The following is a 21,802-nucleotide window of genomic DNA, read 5'->3' as shown; positions in this document are numbered from 1 at the left end:
TCCACCATGAATTTGCCCAAACTGGGGTGGTTAGAGGCTCCCTCCACCATTAATTGGTCCAAACTGGGCTGGTTAGAGGCTCCCTCCACCATTAATTGGTCCAAACTGGGCTGGTTAGAGGCTCCCTCCACCATGAATTTGCCCAAACTGGGCTGTTTAGAGGCTCCCTCCACCATGAATTGGTCCAAACTGGGCTGGTTAGAGGCTCCCTCCACCATGAATTTCCCAAAACTTGGCTGTTTAGAGGCTCCCTCCACCATTAATTGGTCCAAACTGGGCTGGTTAGAGGCTCCCTCCACCATGAATTGGTCCAAACTGGGGTTTTTAGAGGCTCCCTCCACCATGAATTGGTCCAAACTGGGGTTTTTAGAGTCTCCCTCCACCATGAATTGGTCCAAACTGGGGTTTTTAGAGGCTCCCTCCACCATGAATTTGCCCAAACTCTGCTGGTTAGAGGCTCAATCCACCCTGATTTTCAAAACAAATGTTGGTGCCAACCTCAACTTACTACAAGGGCCAAATTCACTGCTGGTGACAAGCTCTCCTCACTGCAAGTGCCAAATACACATGTTTCAAGGTGTTTTCCTACTGTCAGAGAGGTGGTATTGAGTGTGTAAAGTGTGTAGTTGTTAGGCTGTGATGTTGGGGTAATAGAGGGTCTTTGGTGTGTTAGATGCCCCCAGACATGCTTCCCCTGCTGTCCCAGTGTCATTCCAGAGGTGTTGGCATCATTTCCTGGGGTGTCATAGTGGACTTGGTGACCCTCCAGACACGGATTTGGGTTTCCCCCTTAACGAGTATCTGTTCCCCATAGACTATAATGGGGTTCGAAACCCGTTCGAACACACGAACATTGAGCGGCTGTTCGAATCGAATTTCGAACCTCGAACATTTTAGTGTTCGCTCATCTCTATTCTTTAGGCTTAACCTTTTTTTGCCTATCTTCAGGACAGGCCATACATACCTGATCGGTGGGGGGGCTGAGAGCACACCGCTCTATACACTATACAGGGCCAGAAGCTCAGTCCACTGTACAGCGGCCCGGGAGACGTCACTGCAGCTCAACTCCCACTGACTTCAATGAGCACTGAGCTGCAGTGATGGTGCCCTGCTGCTATACAGGGGGTAGAGTTTTCTGTTTCCAGCCCTATATTGTGTATGGGATGGGTGATGTAAGTGGCTCTCCTAAAGCTGAATAACCAGGAGACCAGCTCTCAACCCCCTACTATTCAGGTATTTATGGCCTATCCTGAAGATGAGCTATACATAGCTTACGTCTGGATAACTCATTTAACAAGTGTAGCTCATGGCGCTTATTACTCAGAAATTAATTTACACATCCAGAGGTTACGGCATCCACTTACATGGCTCATGCACGGGAGAAGCATTTTCTCCTTACTCTCCCTCTAGTTCTCTGATATTTTCCTATGTAAGAAATATGGGGCAACCCCAGCTCCAAATTCCTTACTTAGGGTACACAAATGGTCCCTACAGTACAGCTCACTTTTAGGAACATTCAGGGCACATGGTTACTGGTCTTTACTGTCCTATATCAGAGGTCTCATCAGCAACAAATGCCAATTTACACTCACCGGCCACTTTATTAGGTACACCTGTCCAACTGCTCATTAACACTTAATTTCTAATCAGCCAATCACATGGCGGCAACTCAGTGCATTTAGGCATGTAGACATGGTCAAGACAATCTCCTGCAGTTCAAACCGAGCATCAGTATGGGGAAGAAAGGTGATTTGAGTGCCTTTGAACGTGGCATGGTTGTTGGTGCCAGAAGGGCTGGTCTGAGTATTTCAGAAACTGCTGATCTACTGAGATTTTCACGCACAACCATCTCTAGGGTTTACAGAGAATGGTCCGAAAAAGAAAAAACATCCAGTGAGCGGCAGTTCTGTGGGCGGAAATGCGTTGTTGATGCCAGAGGTCAGAGGAGAATGGCCAGACTGGTTCGAGCTGATAGAAAGGCAACAGTGACTCAAATAGCCACCCGTTACAACCAAGGTAGCCAGAAGAGCATCTCTGAACGCACAGTACATCAAACTTTGAGGCAGATGGGCTACAGCAGCAGAAGACCACACCGGGTGCCACTCCTTTCAGCTAAGAACAGGAAACTGAGGCTACAATTTGCACAAGCTCATCGAAATTGGACAATTGAAGATTGGAAAAACATTGCCTGGTCTGATGAGTCTCGATTTCTGCTGCGACATTCGGATGGTAGGGTCAGAATTTGTCGTCAACAACATGAAAGCATGGATCCATCCTGCCTTGTATCAACGGTTCAGGCTGGTGGTGGTGGTGTCATGGTGTGGGGAATATTTTCTTGGCACTCTTTGGGCCCCTTGGTACCAATTGAGCATCGTTGCAACGCCAAAGCCTACCTGAGTATTGTTGCTGACCATGTCCATCCCTTTATGACCACAATGTACCCAACATCTGATGGCTACTTTCAGCAGGATAATGCGGCATGTGATAAAGCTGGAATCATCTCAGACTGGTTTCTTGAACATGACAATGAGTTCACTGTACTCCAATGGCCTCCACAGTCACCAGATCTCAATCCAATAGAGCATCTTTGGGATGTGGTGGAACGGGAGATTCGCATCATGGATGTGCAGCCGACAAATCTGCGGCAACTGTGTGATGCCATCATGTCAATATGGACCAAAATCTCTGAGGAATGCTTCCAGCACCTTGTTGTATCTATGCCACAAAGAATTGAGGCAGTTCTGAAGGCAAAAGGGGGTCCAACCCGTTACATGCTAGGTGTACCTAATAAAGTGGCCGGTGAGTGTATGTGAGCTTCTACAGGCCCAGTAGTGTGGTCTGGTTAACTGCTACAAAATTGGAGACCACGACAGCTCTCAGGGTATAAACACTTGGGAAAGCCCATTGGACACCTGCAAACTCATCTAAGTATTGGATAAGACTTTTTATCTTGGATAAGATATCTTGGTAATTAGACATGTCTCTAGGGCTTTAGAGGTGTGTGCAACTGTTTGAATGTACAACCCCCTACCGATGCTGAATGGACAGTAAGGGGCTGAGACTTCCTTTAAAGGAACCTGAGTTTTCATGAAAAGTTGAAATTTGCGCAGAGTCTTTTTGGGCAGTGTACAATAAAGAGCAGACTGTCACCTCCCCTAACCATTACTGATACTACTGGTTTCTTTACATTTACTTCTGACAGGAGTAACTGTAAAATAGCAAACACATAACTGAGAAAGGTCCAAGTGACTATAAAATAGGAGATATAGGATCACTGTACTGCAAATACATTACAGCAAGCAGCTAAATTACAGGATAAAAACAATCTATGAGCAGAGTCAGGAAAGCTGTTTGCTGTCTGTGAATATCCCATCACTAAGCACAGAAGCAGACAGAAGTAGATACAAGTATATACACTGTCTACCAATAAGTATTTGGACACCTGTGGTAGAATAGAAAAACAACATTTATTCATATTCAATAGTTGGTAGAACCCAGCAGATGCTTCCTTACGGATGGTATTGAGCTACACAATACTCCCAGATGCGTGGTGAAACTCCTGGTGTATGTGAGCCATCGGTTAGGTGCGGTTCTTCCAAATTTCTCTGGCCAGCACTCGTCGGTCTCTATCTCCCAGTTTCGGGGGTTTGTCGTCTCGGGGCACATTCCGACAATCACCCTTCACCTTCCACTTCGTAATCACATAGGCCACTGTTGATTTTGGGTAATTTAGTTCGCTTGCTATGTCCCTTAAGGATTGACCATTTCTGTGGTACCCGACAATTACCTCTTTCTCGAAATCGGACAACTCTGCACTTCGTGGCATCTTGCATGCAACTAATACCAATGCTGGTTCCTATTTAATGGCGGAAGGCGTGACGTACATCACAACCGCAGAGATCTTCATTTGCATGGGTGTCCAAATACTTAATGGTAGACAGTGTAGAAGACTTTTTTGTTACATTGCTGTGAGATTTGCACAATGTTCAGCCCTTTGTACAAAGCAAATGTTCAGTCCTTTGCAGACGTGAGTGCAGGTTGTGAGGAGAAACAACCTATGATATAAGACTGAGTTGTCTGAAAAGTTAGTGATTATTTAAGCATGTAACACATTTTATAGTTGAATTAATACTACGCAAATATGAATAAGTAACAAAAACAAGAAAAATAGAAAACCTTTGTTGGATACCAATTAATGGAAACAGTTTCTTGCAGTGGGAATGTTTAGGAGATCCTATCTATATATTGTACTGTAAGTGAAAAATGTGCTTTAGTAGTAAATCACTGCCTAATCAAGAAAATAAAACATTTTCTCTTAAAAAGGATAAAACTAATATCCCAGGTTATCGGCTAAAAACGTACCGTCCACTAAGTGAAGAATAGAAAGGCACAACGTGAATGCCGAGAGGTTCATCATCCCCTGAAATTTCTACTTTTCTTGTCAACTCGCTGTAAAAGAAAAGGGAAAAACATAGGTTTTGTTAAGGTAGGAGCTGCTGAAAATTACTATTATAAAATGTGAGTGGCATTTAGTACATTTTTGAGGCTAATGGTATTACTTGACAGTTCATTGCAGCAAAACTAATAGATCTCATTGAGCAAAGGGACTGAAATGAAAATTTCTATATAATGGAGAAGCTGGCATGCTTGACCAACTTTTGATCACCATTCGCGCAAGCAGTTGATGGAGGGTTTCATTATTCACCCCTTCACTTCTGGAAAGGCCAGCAACCTTTTGCTGCAGAAAGAGGTCATGTCAATTTACTGGTGTGTTCAGAAGCTGCTATTAACGTCACTTAATTTGAGACCTTAATATCACCTCTTACCTACCCATGTGGCAGGATAAGCCTACTCTGTCACAGAAATTCAACATTATGTGACCAGAATGACAATTATTTTTTGTCGCTATCTACATTCTTGTAAGATACGTTTGATTTAAAAGACCTATTTCCTTGTTTATGCAAAACTATGCAAACACCAAGACAGCAAGTAAGACATTCACTGTGATTCAGCTCCAAAATGTGTGAAAGAGAAATCCTTAGAAAAAAAGTCAGCTGTTTTTCTGCACCACATATGTCTATGAACTGTGCCCGGTATTTCAGCTCATGTCCATTTAAGTGAGCACAGCTGAACTGCAATACCAGACACAGCCCATGGACAGACACGGTTTCTGTAAAATTAGTAGAGACTATTTTTCTATGACTAGACAAGATCTTCAAAGCAGCAATCCCTGACAGCTCATCCATATCCAAGTGAATGGGGCTTAAAGTTGTTTTCCCACAAAAGACAAACATATAATGGCATAAATGTCTGATAGATGCATGTCCTATCCTGTAGGACCCGTGCCTATTTCTAAAATATCTATATTATAATGTCCTGCTCCAACTGCCCTCATAGTATAATGCCCCTCTCCTGGTGTGCTCACAGTTTCACATCTCCCTCCGGGTTCCCCCCAACCACCCAAGGGTGCCCCAGCTGCCATAGGGCCCGATGCAAGTTCATTATTCAGACTTCTAGAATGAAAATTAAACATTAGAAGGATATTGGGTGAAGGTCAGTTAAAGGTGCCCTTTCAATACAGTGGTCATACCAGCTTCTGCACTACTTATAGAAATATTTCCTTATGCAATTGATAGCTGAAATCTATTCCCTATTTCAGAATGACCTGCCAGCCCAACTGATCAAACATCTTCATAGGTAGGAAGGATCACTGGTTTTCTGTGAATGTTCTAGAAAGTGATATTGAGAATTTATTGCCGAAAGGGCAGAAGACTTTCATTGTGTCTTTGAAGGTCAACTCAATAAGACTGGAGGATTTAAAAACATATAACTTTTAATACTCTTCAAGTTTTCAGAAGTCAAACAGATTTTCTTTGAATCAAGGTGTCAGTGTCATAAAGAATATTGGAAAACATCATTTTCCAGCACAAGTTATGGAAAGTATTAGTATACTATATATACACACACACCGATCAGCCCTAACTTATTAGGTATGTAGATAATGCATTACAAATAGCTCATGGTTGTCCCATTACCAATTTTGCATAGGGCCCAGGAACTTTTATGTTAACTTTTATTTTATCTCTCTGGTATGAGGTCTTACCCAAAAACCAATGGGGGAATTTATTAAGACTGGCAATCTTTACACCAGTCCTAATTGACATCAATCCCAGGTGCACGACTCACCAGAATTACTAAGAGGCTCTGGCCACTTAGTAATTCAATCACATGTAGGTGTAGCTAGAAGAAGATCTACGGTAGTCAGGGAGTCTCAGTAAATCTCCGCCCCGACCCACCTAGATTCCCACCCTGCTCAGCCCACTGTCTAAAAAAGTGGCGCTCAGAAGATGAGATGTATCAAAAATGTGTCAAGTTGAAAACTTCGTAAATGTGGGCCAGTGCATGGGATTTGTCCTTCAAAATTCTAAGAAAACTTATTGAAAGGAAGACTCTACATAGAATCAAAGTCTTGTAAAAGAAAAAAAAAAAAAAGGATTGGGTTCACATAACTCAACAAGCTGCATACAAAATTAGCTTTAGACTTGCTGGTTATACTTTGTGAATTTCTTTTTGTCTAGTTTATAAATTGTATTCTGTTGTCAGCTGCCATTGAGGCATAATAACTGTAATAATAGTTAATAGTGACTGTAAACCAAATGTGTTGAACAGGTCACCTGGGAACTACAAATATAAGGATCGTCTATAATCATCACTGACATGCATGTAAGTAAAGCCATATGGTTTACTTAGGTATATTCCTAAAACAAATCCATTATTTACTCTGTGCTCAATAGGGCCATATGGCAATGCACTGCAAGGCTTCTGCAATCTGACAGTATATTACTACAATGCACAGGAAAAGAAATATTACATTTTTTTTTCTGGTTTCAAACAATTCAGCACTCCCATAAACAGAACACTAGAATTATTACCTGTTCAGGTATCGGGGCTTGTGGGATGTCATGTGTTGCTCTTGCCACGTAAGTTCTCTTTGGTCCTCTGTAGGTACTCCAGATCGCCCCTGAAAAATTGGAGTGGTGTAAATTTATTAACCATGTATTGTCATGCAGCTTATGTACTATCAGTTTTAATTTCATTACTATTTTCTGCTCTTTGAACCCCGTATAGAGTGTGAGTCACAGATCAAGTCAAAATTGCCTTCCAAATTACACATTGCAGATTATTACTCTGTAGTCACAAGTACGGTATATACAAAGATATATACAAGTAAATATCTCCCTCCACTTAATTCCTCATTTTGCTTTGCCAGTGTTTCCATATTTGTATAGGAGGTGCTATCAGGAGCGCAATATGTCTGGCAAAATGACAAACACCATAATGAAGACCCCACAGACCCCATTACAGTCAATAAGGTCCATCGGAATCAGTCTGTGCCCACCATATGACAGATCCACCCTCTCTAGCATTCGGTTTTAGGAACCTGTAACAATACTAAAAAGTGCAAAGAAGTTGTGAACCCAGGCTTAGAATCTCAATGGATGTAAGGTTGTCCTAAAAAAGACCAAGTATGTTATTGTTTAATATGACGCAACATCAAAGCTGGGGTGAAGAAAGCCTTCAATAGCAAAACAAATGATCTTATATAATAAAAATATATTATACCAAAACCGTTATGCTATATTTTGTTCATAGAATCGAATCCCCCCCCCCCCCCCCCGTATTAACACTGTCTACTTACTTGGAGTGATTAATAACCCTAATCACTTATTTCTCTAAAATGTAAGGCTTTGTTTATCTGTAATGGCAAGTAATATACTAAAAGGAGTAGACTGTATGTGCCAATAAAGCAAGCATTATCTGTTTTATCCATTTTGTCTTATTAAGGAGGGGTTATCCCAAATATAGTGAAGGCAACTGACAGCAGGTGATGCATTAGCTTTAATGTACTTTACTCAGACCCCCATGACACTAATGTAAACACCACCAAATCCATAAAAGACATCTAGTTTGAAGAGGTCACTTCTGAGATGTCTGAAATTGGAAGAGCAACTATCCAGATGGCATGAAGACAAAACCATTGGATCAGACACTTAGGATCTGACTTCCTTACTTTTAGTAAACTGCAGACAAAGTATTTATTTGGCAACTGCAAAAAGCAGCCATCGAGTATGTCTTGACTACTGACAGCGTACATTGATTGAAAGGTTAGTGACAGTCTTTAATAAATGTCAGTGCCTGCTTTTAAAGTTCCCGTCCAAGCTTGCACACTAGCATTAAAACTGTTTGTTGTGAAGGTGCCCAAAAATATTAACCAAATGATAGATCATTTTAAGTAAACTTCCTGCACAAGAAAACAAGTTACATATTATACTTGTAAGAAAACAAGACGACTCCAAGTGACACTTGTACTCTCATCCAAATCTCCATTGGTAGAGGGCGCTGTACACACTCACACATACATACATATATTTATTATTATTTCTTTTTTAATACATACAATTCAAATAAAATAAAATACATAAATAAAATACACAGCTTTGCTAGGAGCAAGTATATGTAGCAAAGAAGTATGCAAGGGTTAATAAGGCATAACTGTATAATGCCAATCCTCCGCCTCCCTAATCCACCACAGGACCTGACACAATGAAGGTTTCCAGGTATTTGATGAGACTGCCAGACCAACTTTTTTGTTATATCTGCTTTTGTAGAAAGCTCTGAATTTGATTTCTAAACTCATACCAAAATACTAGATGTCTAAACATACACCCATTCTTAAAGGGGTTGTTCAAGGGATTGTTCTACTGTTAGGATACGTCCATAAAGGGGTATTCCCGTGAACATAACTATATATAAATTCACAGACAATGAACAGTTAAACAATTTTGAAAATATAATATAATTATCATTTTGCAGAGTTTTACAGATATTTTTAAAAAAATATTTTAGTTGTGACAATCTGTTGTCTTGATCAGTTATCATGGGATACGACCATGAATGCTGGAACTTTCTGTGGTCTGGTACTTCTCAGAAACTCAATATTGGTTTCCGCCTGGAAATCTCTGACCTGCCACACATAATGTGCTGTGCTGGGAGCCAAACTGAGGCCAGCCCTACACCCCACCCTGCGAATCGGCAAAAAAACACCAATGACCTGGTCCGTGGACCGGTGGTTGGGGACCCCTGCCTTACGGTTTCTAGATCTCTGCTTGCTGTCATTCATTCTGCTCATTTTCAGTGGATAAAAATCAGTCCATAGTCATGTGACATACGGTCCATGGTCATCTGACATATAGACAGGTGCACCTCACATTAGAGTCACAGCACAGTAATCAGACATCTGTCTGGTAACTTTGGCAAATGTAATTCACTATCCTTTCTTCCATTTACTGGCATTAAAATAATATTTTAATCAAGTATCTACTTCATCTATTTACCTGGAGTATTCTATGCTATTACATGACAAGGCAGGAAAAAGGGACCAAAAATACTTATCGACTATATCAACTGCAACTTGTTACATATTCTGAAACACATTTTCAGGTCTCGCCTTCGTACAAATACAAACTTGCAAATCTCTCAAAAACAAAAAAGCAAACACGCTGATCCGGTCTTCAGTATCTCAACAAATAAAAACTATTTAGAAATATTTGTGAACATTACCATTAAAAATTCATATGCAACTGAACCCAGTCCTGCATCAGACAGGAAATAAAATCCAAAGTCTGGCAGCAAATGTGTGCAAAGAAACAGTAATGTCTCATTTTGTGGGCTCACGTCAAGTGATGTTAATGGATACAAAATATCACTGCGAGCCTGTGCAACTATTTACAGTATATCTCCATATTAGCCATGGAAAATATTATAAGGCCTCCTTGATATTAATGGTTCTCAATTGATCACTGGTTTAATCACCTAAAGTAGCTTTATGCCATTCATTGTGGTGTTGAAGAACTGAATTTATAAAATTGAACATCTCAGAGGGCTTTTACACCGAGCTTCCACATTGTCCTCTCAATGATTCCACTAAGATATTGACAGAGAATAATGCAAAAGCACTACAGCTGTTATCCGCCAAATAATGAACATAACTGGCTAAATTGAACGGCTAAGAGGAAAGTCATGGAGCTGCATGTCTGTTCTTCAAAAAAACAAGGTCTTTTTTAACATCTGCCTATTTAAGTCATTTGCAGAAAAGTATGCTGTAAAATATTTTTACGGTGATTTGTAGTAAAATGCGGTAGATAGAAAAATGGCTTAATAGATCTAACATATCACATGAACACTATGCCTAACAAAATCATGCCTGGACATCTTCTCCATTAATTTAGCCCGATAAGTTATATTATTTCTATATTACACCATAATTCACACACTGAGGAAAAGACAATAATTGGGCTGTTTGGTGGGTGATGAGAAGCAGGGGTTATTTCATCACCACAAGCTTTCTTAGTAGAGCTCTTGGCCTAGATTACATTGACAAGTCTATCATAAGCTCCATTTTGTTCATACAGCCAATGTTTGGGAATTCTCATTGTTCATCTAGGAAAGGTGGCCTAGAAACACAGAATAATAAAGAGAGGGATATAATGTCTTCATAGTGCTATAGCATAAATATAACATGCTGCTGATTCTATACTCGCACTATACCTATACTGCATATTTAAATCACAGGCTTAAAGTTAAGTTGATACTTCCAGTTCCAATTTGAAATCAATTCAATACAATATGAGCTCATGCAAACAAAACCATTACAGGGCTGCAGTTCTCAACACAACCACTGGGAGGCCACACATGTAGGATATCACTTTTTGGCACAATACTGCAAACACTATTCACCTTGTGAAAAAATGATCTATACATGACCACCCAAGACGACATCTCTGTATGTGGAAGAAAAGGGAGGTGGGTTTTTTCTACATTTTTACTAAAAGGTATTGTTCCAACAAATATACTCATGATACTGCACAGTAGAGCCTAAAGATAGAAAGGCAATATTAAAATCATAATCTACAGCTCTACAACAGCAGACATCAAGCATTTTCCTCATCGCACATACCGGGCTGTATTTACTAAGTGTTTAGTTTTATAACGTCTAATTTCCTATTTACTTGTCTATATTTTGACATTATCAATATCGAGGCACATCGTTTCTAATATTTATCCTGTAAACACACATATCTGTAATATTTTTTTGTGCATGAGAGACCATCTTGAAAAAAAAAAATGCTGCACCCTTCTATATTAAATGACACTTTTTTTTTTGCAATGAACTGACTTATAAGCATTGTACGTTTTGCATTAAAGGTTGGTTACATTTCTATAAAGCTTCATAACAGTTTATTTCATTTGGTGCATTTTTGGCACAGCTAACACAGCTATGACTACATTAAAATGTGGCCCCTGTATTATAAACAAATACAGGTTTCCCTTCACTTCTTTCAGAACAGGAATTTTGGGGCATTTTATGGCCTGAAAGTGTAATAACTGTAATACGGTAGTAAATGTGCCCCATTTACTGTTATAAACCTATAGAATCTATACTATTGATAAGAAACTCAAGCAGAATTGGTTCTGTTAAGGTGACCATACACATTAGAGGAAAGCTGACTGGTGAACAGTCATTCATGGTATATATGATCATTTCACCAGTCTAGTCCATACTGACTATTATAGTTATACAAATTGGCCATACAAAGTTTAATGACCGTGGGCAAAGGACATACAATCTTTCTAGGGATGTTCTGTACCAGAACAATGGATCATAGATTAGAGACAAAAAGCTTAAATGCATCAGCTTCTTTCCGGAGTGGTTTAAAACACTGCTAGTTTATGTAGTCCCTCACTCTCATGGACCAAGTCGGAGGGGAGAAAGCACAAAGAGCTAGTTCATAAGAGGTTTGGTGTGAACACATTCCGTTGCGGCTGCCGCGATGGGATGCCGGTCAAAATCCTGACCATTTTGCCCCGTGTGAACTAGCCTTAAGGGAAAGCAAGAGACATGACATCCTAGTATCCGAGCTGTGAGCGAGCCTAGTCAGAGGGAACCAATCGCCTCTGCAATTAGGTTTCTGAACATTAAAGCAAGTGCAAACGTAAAGTATGATATGACAGCTGAAGACGCTAAAGTAGGTGTTTATTCATTAAACAAGGCTGGACAGATTTGTATGGGTTTATGCAGCAAGGAGGACTGCGCTATATGAGGAACATCCTCTGCCCCCACAAAGCTTACTCACTACAGATAACTCTGAGTACTGTGTTCAGCCAAAAGTCATATCCACCAGAGAATTAAAAAAAAAAAAAAAGTCATGGACAAGGATTGCATTGAAATAGAAGTTTAATCAAGCAGTTAATTGGTCACTGTGCATAATGGTGTGCATTATATGACTTTCATGTAGGGGTCGACATCCTTACAGTTATTGCATGGCACACTGACTGATTCATCTTTCACTTTTTTTTTTTTTTTTTTTTTTTAAATGGGTGCACAATACATAAAAGGCTGCTGACCCCTGTCTAAGGCAACAATTTTATGTCAGCAGACTTCTGCTCCCCTGGCAGAATATAGGCTTCTGTAAATGGCATCTTCTGTAATGACTTTGAAGGGCAACAGTGGAATTCTAAATATCTTGCATATATCAGCAATAGAGAAACATTCGCGCAATGTCTATGGAGTGCATGCTCCCTCGAAGGGGTTAAATAGTGAAAATGTAAATGGTGTATGTGAAAACAGAGCGGGATAGTGGTTTGAAGCTATAAATCAGCCCTCACAGTGGGGTACGGCTTCCTGAAACTTAAGAAAATCAAAGGCTCTACACTGGGCAAGTCTTATTAATCAGCGCGCCTAATGAAGCAAGTTATTCTGAATAATTCAAGACGACCAGAAGTATTAACATTTATTTAGATCTACCCGTATTATTGGAGCCACCGTCTGCTAAGGTTACCAAAGAAACAATCCCCTCCGCAGTAGTCTGGTCTGGGTCAGTGGGCCGAGGTTTCAGAATACCGATGTTCATAATTGTAACCCCAAGTAAATTAAATAGAATCATGGAGAAGAAAAGTGTTATACTCTGCAATTACCCATTACACTCTTGTGATATAACATCTATATTCACAGTGTATGTAAATACTTACAGGTTATACATCAGCATAAACATACACAGGATTCCCAATAAAAAACATTAAATGTCTACATGCTGAAAGCAAACAAGATACAGGTCTGACTGCTCAATGGAATACTCTCAATTTGCAAATCAGTCATGATAAAACACTCAGATTGTATAGATTCCTATTGCCATGCCATATTTAGACTTATTGCCTTTTAGCACCTTCCTCTTTAGGAAATTTATCACTACAAAATATAAAGTCAAGTAATCTCTTCAAGAAGGGCTCAAAATATACAATACATATTCAGCATATCCAATAATAGCCCATTGGACTTCTAAGCATAGAAAGAGCGAGGATTTAACAGGATTAAATGCAAGTTGTACTTTTTACAAAGGTGACAGGCACATTGCTGCAGTTCCGGGATATATGCTCAAGATTTCTCACATATGTGTGGCCCAATGCGGGTCTTGAATAGACCTCAGCCCCAGGTGTGGGTCAAAGGCTGCAGAGCGAGAGGAAAAGTCTGAATCCGTCCTGAAACACAGAGTCTAGCAAGACTGCATTGTGCTACTTTGTTATGTTTGAGTGGTTGGTAGTAAGCCACATGTATAGTTAGTTTTTTGGGGAGTTTTACTGTTTAGCTAGCGCTCGGATGAGCAGGGTTTTGCTTTTTCTTTTTACCTGAAGCTACCTGAAGTTTACTTATTCTGTACCTGCAATGAAGGTTTATTTATTTTTTGCTGTTTTTCCAATTGCTGTTTTTCCAAATAAACCTGTTAGCACCAGACATAGTGTCCCTGTCTCTGGCTTGTTAGGTCCGTACCATTGTTGCTACCGAGTTACCTAACCCACAGTTCGTATAGAAAAGAAAACAAAATGGTATAAGAAGGATGATAGCCTTCATGATGCTTAAATGAGAAACAGTGCAAAGGGAAACTGTTCTACGCATTCAATAGCCAAATAACACCAAATATATGGAGTTGTGGCATAGGTGTTTGGCATAGGTGTTTGCCATAGGAGTTTTCACGGTTTAAGCGGTCCACATGTCATAGGATTTTGCCATTCTATATGAATTTATATGTCTCTATGCAATATACCAATTGTATAAGAGCTGCCTTCTGCTATAATGTGGTTACCATGGAATAGCAAAGTAGGCAATGGAGACAAAATTGCTGGAAACTCATGAAACCTTAGTGCATTATGATCCCTAGTAATTTCTGCAAGGCAGTTGTATTTTTCATGAGGGGGGATTAAGTGTAATTGACATATACGATTGCTGTACTCTGCAGCGCAATGAAGGAAATTAGCCATCAAATGTGAATTGCTCTTTTAATCAACTTCCTGTAATTAGCAGACGCTGGGCTGTTTTATTCCACAGGCTGTTATCCACTGGAGGACTATGTAGATGGACAATTACAGCAAACAGTCTGCTACAGATCAGCTCTAAATAGACATATGAAAGTGGTGAGTCCTTATTATCAAAAACCTCTTGCAGATATACACCTTACACATATGCACTTCAGCAGGGCTACCAATCACAAAAAAAAACCAAAAAAAAAAAAAAATTTATATATATATATATATATATATATTTATATATATATATATATATATATATATATATATATATATATATATATATATATATATATATATATAAAAAAAAAAAAAACAGCAACAAGTCTACCCATAGGCTGCATCTGGTACTGCAGTGTGATCCCATTCACTGAAATAGGGATGAGCTGCTATACCAGACAGTGTACTTTCCCATACTGGGCACTGGCTGGGTTAGCCAAGCAACAACTTGGTTAATCGGAATAGTTTTTTTGTTTTGTTTTTTTAGTATAGAAAAGCTCATTCCCCTATTTGTAATCGCATAGGACTTTGCAAGCCATTTGAGGATGGACAACTTAACATAAATTTGATATGAGAAACATGCTGAGGGTTAGTGATCATGAGAAGTTTGGGAAACGTACATTAGTTTAGGAATTATCACATCTTCACAATATTTTTGTGCCTGGAGTTAGAGAAAGTGATCTATGATTTGAGTAATACCAAACACATTGACAATCGATGAGCAATGAAGCACACGGACCCCATAGACTATTATGGGGTCTGTGTGTTATCCACGTGCTGTCCACATGAATCATGCAGAGAGAAAATTAGTTCATGAAGTACACCACAAAGAAAATACACAGACCTCATTATAGTCTATGGGGTCCGTGTTCTTTCATTGCTCATCGATTGTCAATGCGTTCGGTATACCATTCGGGGGGAGGGGGGGGTCCCATGTGAACTCCCAGAACAGAATACCGAACACAGATGTGAACCACGCCTAGGAGAAAATGTTTGTTTAACATAAGGAGGATGGTTTAGGGGTAAAATTTAATGGGATTGTCCCGATTCAGACAAGTATTGAGAGATAAGTGTTATTGTTTGTATAATAATAATTTTTCATGGGTTTTCTACATCTCTGCTTGCTGTCATGCATTCTGTTTACTTCTAGTGGATAAAAATCAGTCTAGTCATGTGATGAATGGTTCATGGTCATGTGATGAACACGCACATATGTCTGATTACTGTGCACTGATTTTTACACACATATGTAAGTAAGCAGAGATCTAGAAAACCATGAGGAATTAATACAGAAAGTATATTGGAAAATTGTATATCTTCTTATTGTACAAACAATAACATTTGTTTCTTAATATTGGTCTGAAACTAGACAAGTCCTTTAACCACAGGTATTACATTATGTTTTCACCCTAGTCAACAATATATTTATGTTAGCAAACTACACAATAAGAACATGGAGTTTTCTTATGTCCATTTTAAAAAGTGATAAACACTGTAAACCAAACATGGGACAACCAAAGGTGGATTATAATATGGATGGTTTGGGTAGCTGCCCAGGGCTCAAGGCTCCTCATGGCAAATTCAAAGTGACCACATGATAGTCCTCCACTGGAATAGACTGATACAGGCTATCACCCACTTTGCACAAGTGTCAGGTGTTAGAGAAACTTCATCCAGCAGAGGGAGCTGTATCCAGCAAGGCTGCATACATATATTGTTGACATCCAATGGAGTGACATGCTAGTAGTGGCCTACCACAAAAAGAGCGATATGCCAGGAGCAAGCGAGAGAGGAAAATAAGAAAAGAGAGTATACATATAGGAAACAACAAGGGAAGAGGATGAGTTGGGAATCCTGCAGTCAAGAGGAAACCAAGTAAGTGCAGCAGCTGACAGGTAGCCAGGAACCAGCAATATTTTACTGTGCACCAATCTTTTCTATCAACGGATTGGGTTTGTTTTTCTCAAACTTGGCTCCCAAATGGGTCAAATTTATGAACTAAGGATTTTTTGGTGGATTTAGGCATGGATTGCTCATAAAGCAATTGTCTAATAACCTAAGACTGTCATTTCACAACCGCATATGATGTGTGCACCAGCACAACCACTAGGATGAAGAGCTTTAACAGACTGTGCACTTTTAGGGTGACCTGGCAACCTTTGTTTTCATACGTTTATAACTGCTAGGTCCAAACACACATTTATCTAGTCATTGTTTGATGACTTCCGACCATGACAGAGACTCCATTTATGCTGGGGGTTTTCAAGGCAAAAGGAATAAATAAATCAGACACATACACAGTACACAAATCAAATCTTTCATTCCTCCTGCATTTCTGGGAGAGGTTATTTTGCACTTTCTGCTGTGAAATGTATTACAGAAATATAATCCATCATTCAAAAACCATGTGATGTTTTCACCATAAGGGAAACTTCATTCAATATCTAAATTATGCTCACCTGCAAAGGCCAGATTCTGCATCACAAAATGTCACTATTTATCATATGCAAAGTACAAGACTGCATTATTCATTTCACCCACAGATAAACAATCTCCTGTAACAGCCAGCTTCATATCAGCAACTGCTTGTGCATATGTTGTTTGTTTTAGGCAGTGCCATTTGTAGCAGATTGCTTTAAGATTTTGTGCTTTTAGAAGTAGACAAAGTTATAGATGCATACATTTAAAAGTTGATGAGTAGATGAAATATGTACAAAGGTAGGCTAGTATGTATAACCTAAAGTTCTTGGAAGGCATAGATTCTTCTTGAGGAGATCCAGCTGGTGTCTTACAGACATGCTACCTTGGGAGAAAAAAATGCATGTTAGCTGTCGCTCAGAAAGAGAAGTGTCTCTCTTGTGCCACCTATAACTCTGTAAGGAGAATGATTGCACCTTCCAAGAGTTGCTTCAATGTAGGGCTGTGTAGACAGTTAACGTTAAATGTCTGAATCCAATGCCTCTATTTTTGTGTTACCCTTCGGGCTAGTTCATACGCAATTACGCGTGTGCATATTCTGTCGCGGTTGCAGCGACGGGATGCCGCTGCAGTGCACGGCATCCTGTCGTGGCTTTCTGCTCCGAATTAGGCCCAAATGAATGAGCCTAGTCCGGAGGGTGCTGTTGCAAGGCAGAAACTGCGGCTGATTCAGCCTCAATTCGTCTGAAGAAAAAGGCAGCTCATTTCTTTTTTCCGCTAGCGGCAACATGCTGCTAGCGAAAAAAAGAACGCTAGCGGTCTACATAGACCACCATTGTGAGGGGGCGGATTATGATGTGGATTCAGCGCCAAAATCCGCCTCTCTTTCCCCGTGTGAACAGGGCTTATAAGTTCTGCTCAGACTCCTTCAGAAATGCTAATGTGTAGTAGTAGTAGTAATAATAATGATAATAATAATAAATGACAAAAGAAACAAAAGCACCAAGAAGCAACTGTAGGAATGTGAATGTACTGATGATATATGTAAGTGATTACAATATTAGATCTAATTGATAAGTTTACTGGGGAAAACTGTAGAGCTGAAAGAAGTGCCCTGTTGGCTGCCCCTAGCCTGGATACAAGCCGGGGTACCGGTTGGGCATGTAGGCATACAGGTGGTGTGTGTGGCACATTAGTCTACAGATGTTGCAGCTGGCCTTCTAGATCCTGTACACTTCTGAAGCTGGTATCCCAGCTGATCCTAAAAATGCTCAATTGCCGATAAATCTGGTGAACAGACAGGCCAAGGAAGTGTTGTAATCCGAGGAAGACATTCCTTAGAAATCCTTGCTGTATATAAGTTAACATTATCCTGCTGAAAAATGCCAGCTGGAAGCCCTGCTATAAGAAACAGCACATGTGTCCGCAGGATGTCCTGCACTTATCGCTCAGCTGGTTGTGGCCCTTGTATTACTACTAGGGGTGACTGACTGTCATATAAGATGGCTCACACCAGTAGTTGACCATCACTGAATCCCATACAGAACCTGAATTCATCACTAAGGATAATGTGGCTCCAGCAGTCAAGGATTCTTTTTCATGACACCACTGCAAATGAAGGTTTCTGTTACTGGCAGGATATGCTGGGACATCAAATTTTCTTCTATTAGGCATATGGAAATGGTCTGGGCAGAGATTGGAGTGTAGGAAGCTGCACCTGTATCTGGATGGAGGATGAGGTAACTGCTTGTGCTTGTCAGAAGATCAAACTACACTCTCTACTGGTGGTCTGTCTGGACCATCTGAAATTTGTTTGCCATATGTGAATGTTATCATGTAACCATTACTCCCAACAACTAAGTCACAACCGCATAGATTGCAGGCAATTCAACAAAACCCAATGCGGTCTCCCCCCCTTAAAGTCTGTCAACTGGACTCAATTTTATTGAATGCATTATAGAGGCATATCCATCAGTTAACAATCACTCACCAAGAGATACTCTAACCAGAAAAGTATTCTATAGGAGCCTTTCTATAGCGTAGCAGAGGAAAGCATTATTGGTCCTAGTGTGACCGAATTATTAAGACATTTTGTACAACAGACTAAATAAAGGGCCTGACAGGTGCAAAGGGCCCTTGATTATTCAAGAGGCTCTGACTCTTAATAAATGAGGTGCACAGCCGTGCACCAGAATGGAGATCTACGTTAGTCAGGAACTGACGTAGATTCCCTGTATAACTCATGCCAGACAACAGGCGAGGGAAAGCCCAGAAATCCCAAAAAATGGAGAGCCCAGCGCAGGTGTGAGCCTAGCCTGAGAGGCCTACAGACAGAACCTGCAAAAGAATAAACTGCTATAAATGCTAAATACATATTTGCAAAACATAATGGCCAGAGATAGTATTACTCCTCATGTACAAACAGGGAAGTTTATCCTGAAAGTTTACCTGAAACAAAATGTGTGCTTTAAAAGGTAATGCTTTACTTTTATATCACTTCACCAAATTATGTTCTATAGTGCTCCTATAGGCATACACAGATGTGTACCTTGAAGCTCCTATGCTGAAATACAATTCATAACACGGATATCTTCTTATGCAACAGAAAGGCATTTCAGGCCCCCTTATTATAGTCTATGGGGTCTGTATGGTTTCCTAGCTAACCACTTTTTAATGCATATAGGTTTCCATTTGGTGGGAGTCCCCAAGTGAACTCCCTGAATGTAATACTGAACGCAGATGTGAACCGCACCTTAGAATTGTATATGATTTCTTTTACTACCATTTATTTATAAATATTGTTACCTTCTCTGCTCACTTATGGACATTTTGACATGACAATTTTCTAGTTATACAATAACTTACTGGAATGAAGGATTACACATCTTAACCCCCTCCCCCCAAATAAAAAAACGTTTCTTAAAGTGACTGTTACTAGACTGTTACTTTCTAAATATTAGTCTATAGAGAGGGGAAGGGGGATGAAAAGGCGGCTACAAAAGACACTCAATTGCTGCTTCTAGACTCTGCTACTCTGCTCTATTAACATTCCTAAGTTTGTAGACAAGAGGCTACCAGTGCACAGAACAAGTCAATAAATTGATTAACTACCTGACAGCAGCTCTATGTGAGAGGCTGAATATGAAGACCAATCCTATGTAAACAAGAAGTCAGATAAGGTAAAAAAATTAGCAATAGAAAAGCTTAATAAGTGGTGAGGAAAACAAATCTCTTTAATAAGATGTATAACAAGGTTGTCCCATGTGCTATTCATTTATGAGAAGTTGTTTATAATTTTGAGGACCCTTTAAACAATCACTAAGCCTAGAAATGAATTACGGCAAACAAGAAATATTTCATATGATATAATAAAATAAACAAGAAATATAGTTCCTCCCCATTTGTCAGTCCAGTATATCCTACAAGATCATGACACAGTCTTGTAAAAATCCTGAAGGGAACTTAGGGTCATCCTCCTTGCTGACCAGTTATATTTCCATCTGATGGACAGATACAGGAGGAAGGGTTTAGATAAGGGGTAAGCTTAGCAATATAGAGCTGTAGCTAGGTTTTCCTTCACCCAGGGGAAAGAGTCAGTTCACGACCCCTACTCTGTATCTAAATACATAAAAGTAGCTTGTTGGTGCCCTGCCAAAAACCAGCATTCAGGGCACATTCCCTTGCTACCCCAGTTACGTTCTGTGAAATACTTAGCATAATACTGTCATCCTAACATGTCCTAAATGGGTTACCCAGGATTAGAAGCACGTGTAGGTTTCCACTTTGTATAAGTTTACGATAAAACAATTTGCTGTCAGAATGAAGGTTGTTCAGTCAGTAACAGACGCATTCTCAGCAGACACATACCTAAAAAATAAAGTGTCATCTTACACCGCAGAGAAGGCCACTTCAGATTATTAACGTGGTTTGTATGCTAAACTGAACAATACACATGCCTCAACACTGACAGCTTGTGCACCAACTTTGCTGATGTTTTCTTCGTTTCAGCATTAAAATGTACTGGCTGATATTTTGACTGGCCATTATAAACCTTGGGGAGACAGGGGCTGAATCTCAAACCATACAGTGGAAGGCTTCTTATAATAACAAATTAAACACGGTTGGAAATGTCAACATTAATTAGCTGGCTCGGCATCACCTCGAGCATGGAGATCCACCTTAAGTGATCATAATATGCATCAATTAATTAACTTACACCAAGTAATAAAAAATCATGAAATCATTTGGAGTCTGCAGTTTTGCTTTGACAACCCTTCTGGTCCTCAGGTGCTCCCTGTTATGCAGATTAAGCACAGCTACACTGAAAGGTTATTCGATATTTCTTATATAAATAGCAACAAGGCTTATCTGGTCAAGTGGACCTCCTCGTCGCCTGCTTCACAGCACAGCTCCAGAGCTATTATCTTAAATTGTGTCTTGACACTGTCATTTCTATTAGTGACAAATAGAGGACAAGTAATACCTTAAGGTTACTAAATTCATATAATGTGTGCTAAACCTGACTAATATGGGAGTCTCAATGGAAAGCCGTTGTCTTTTATGTTGATATCACAATGTCTGAGTGAAAAAACAGAATGTGTGTGAAAGCTCTGAGCTATAACAGGGTAACAATACTCGTAGGATCTCTAGCATAATTCCTAACTAACTAGGGATGTAGAAATGATAACGCCAATAGAGAAATGATATCTTATATCTGCCCATACACGAGACTAAGAGCCTACAGAAATTGACAATATTGGTCTTTCCTCTGACCATTGTTTGGAAAAATAACTAATGTGGGCTAAAACTGTCTCATGTGTATGACAAGTCCGGCTGAACACTGCTGATCCACGAGTCCACGAGTGAGGGTCGGGCTGGATCCTCCGTGCAGTCTTCTCCTTGCAGCATCCCCGCGGCGTCTTCCGGCTGTTCATTCACTCTGCCAGGCATCGGGCCTGGGCAGAGC

General features: G+C 39.9%; 1 protein-coding gene across 1 annotated transcript in view; it reads right to left on the bottom strand.

Annotated features, from left to right (window-relative positions):
* The window catches only part of PARD3B (par-3 family cell polarity regulator beta), a 799,946-nt gene that overhangs the window by 568,449 nt on the left and 209,695 nt on the right, over nucleotides 1-21,802 (bottom strand). The window contains exons 5-6 of the mRNA XM_075284374.1: nucleotides 6,933-7,021; nucleotides 4,363-4,449 (exon numbers count right to left, since the gene is read on the bottom strand). Of these exons, the coding sequence (XP_075140475.1) occupies nucleotides 4,363-4,449; nucleotides 6,933-7,021 (176 nt within the window). The remainder of the gene's footprint in view (nucleotides 1-4,362; nucleotides 4,450-6,932; nucleotides 7,022-21,802) is intronic.

The sequence above is a fragment of the Leptodactylus fuscus genome, chromosome 8, assembly GCF_031893055.1.
Source record: "Leptodactylus fuscus isolate aLepFus1 chromosome 8, aLepFus1.hap2, whole genome shotgun sequence".
NCBI classification, from domain to species: Eukaryota; Metazoa; Chordata; class Amphibia; order Anura; family Leptodactylidae; genus Leptodactylus; species Leptodactylus fuscus.
This window is presented reverse-complemented; position numbering and strand designations above follow the sequence as displayed.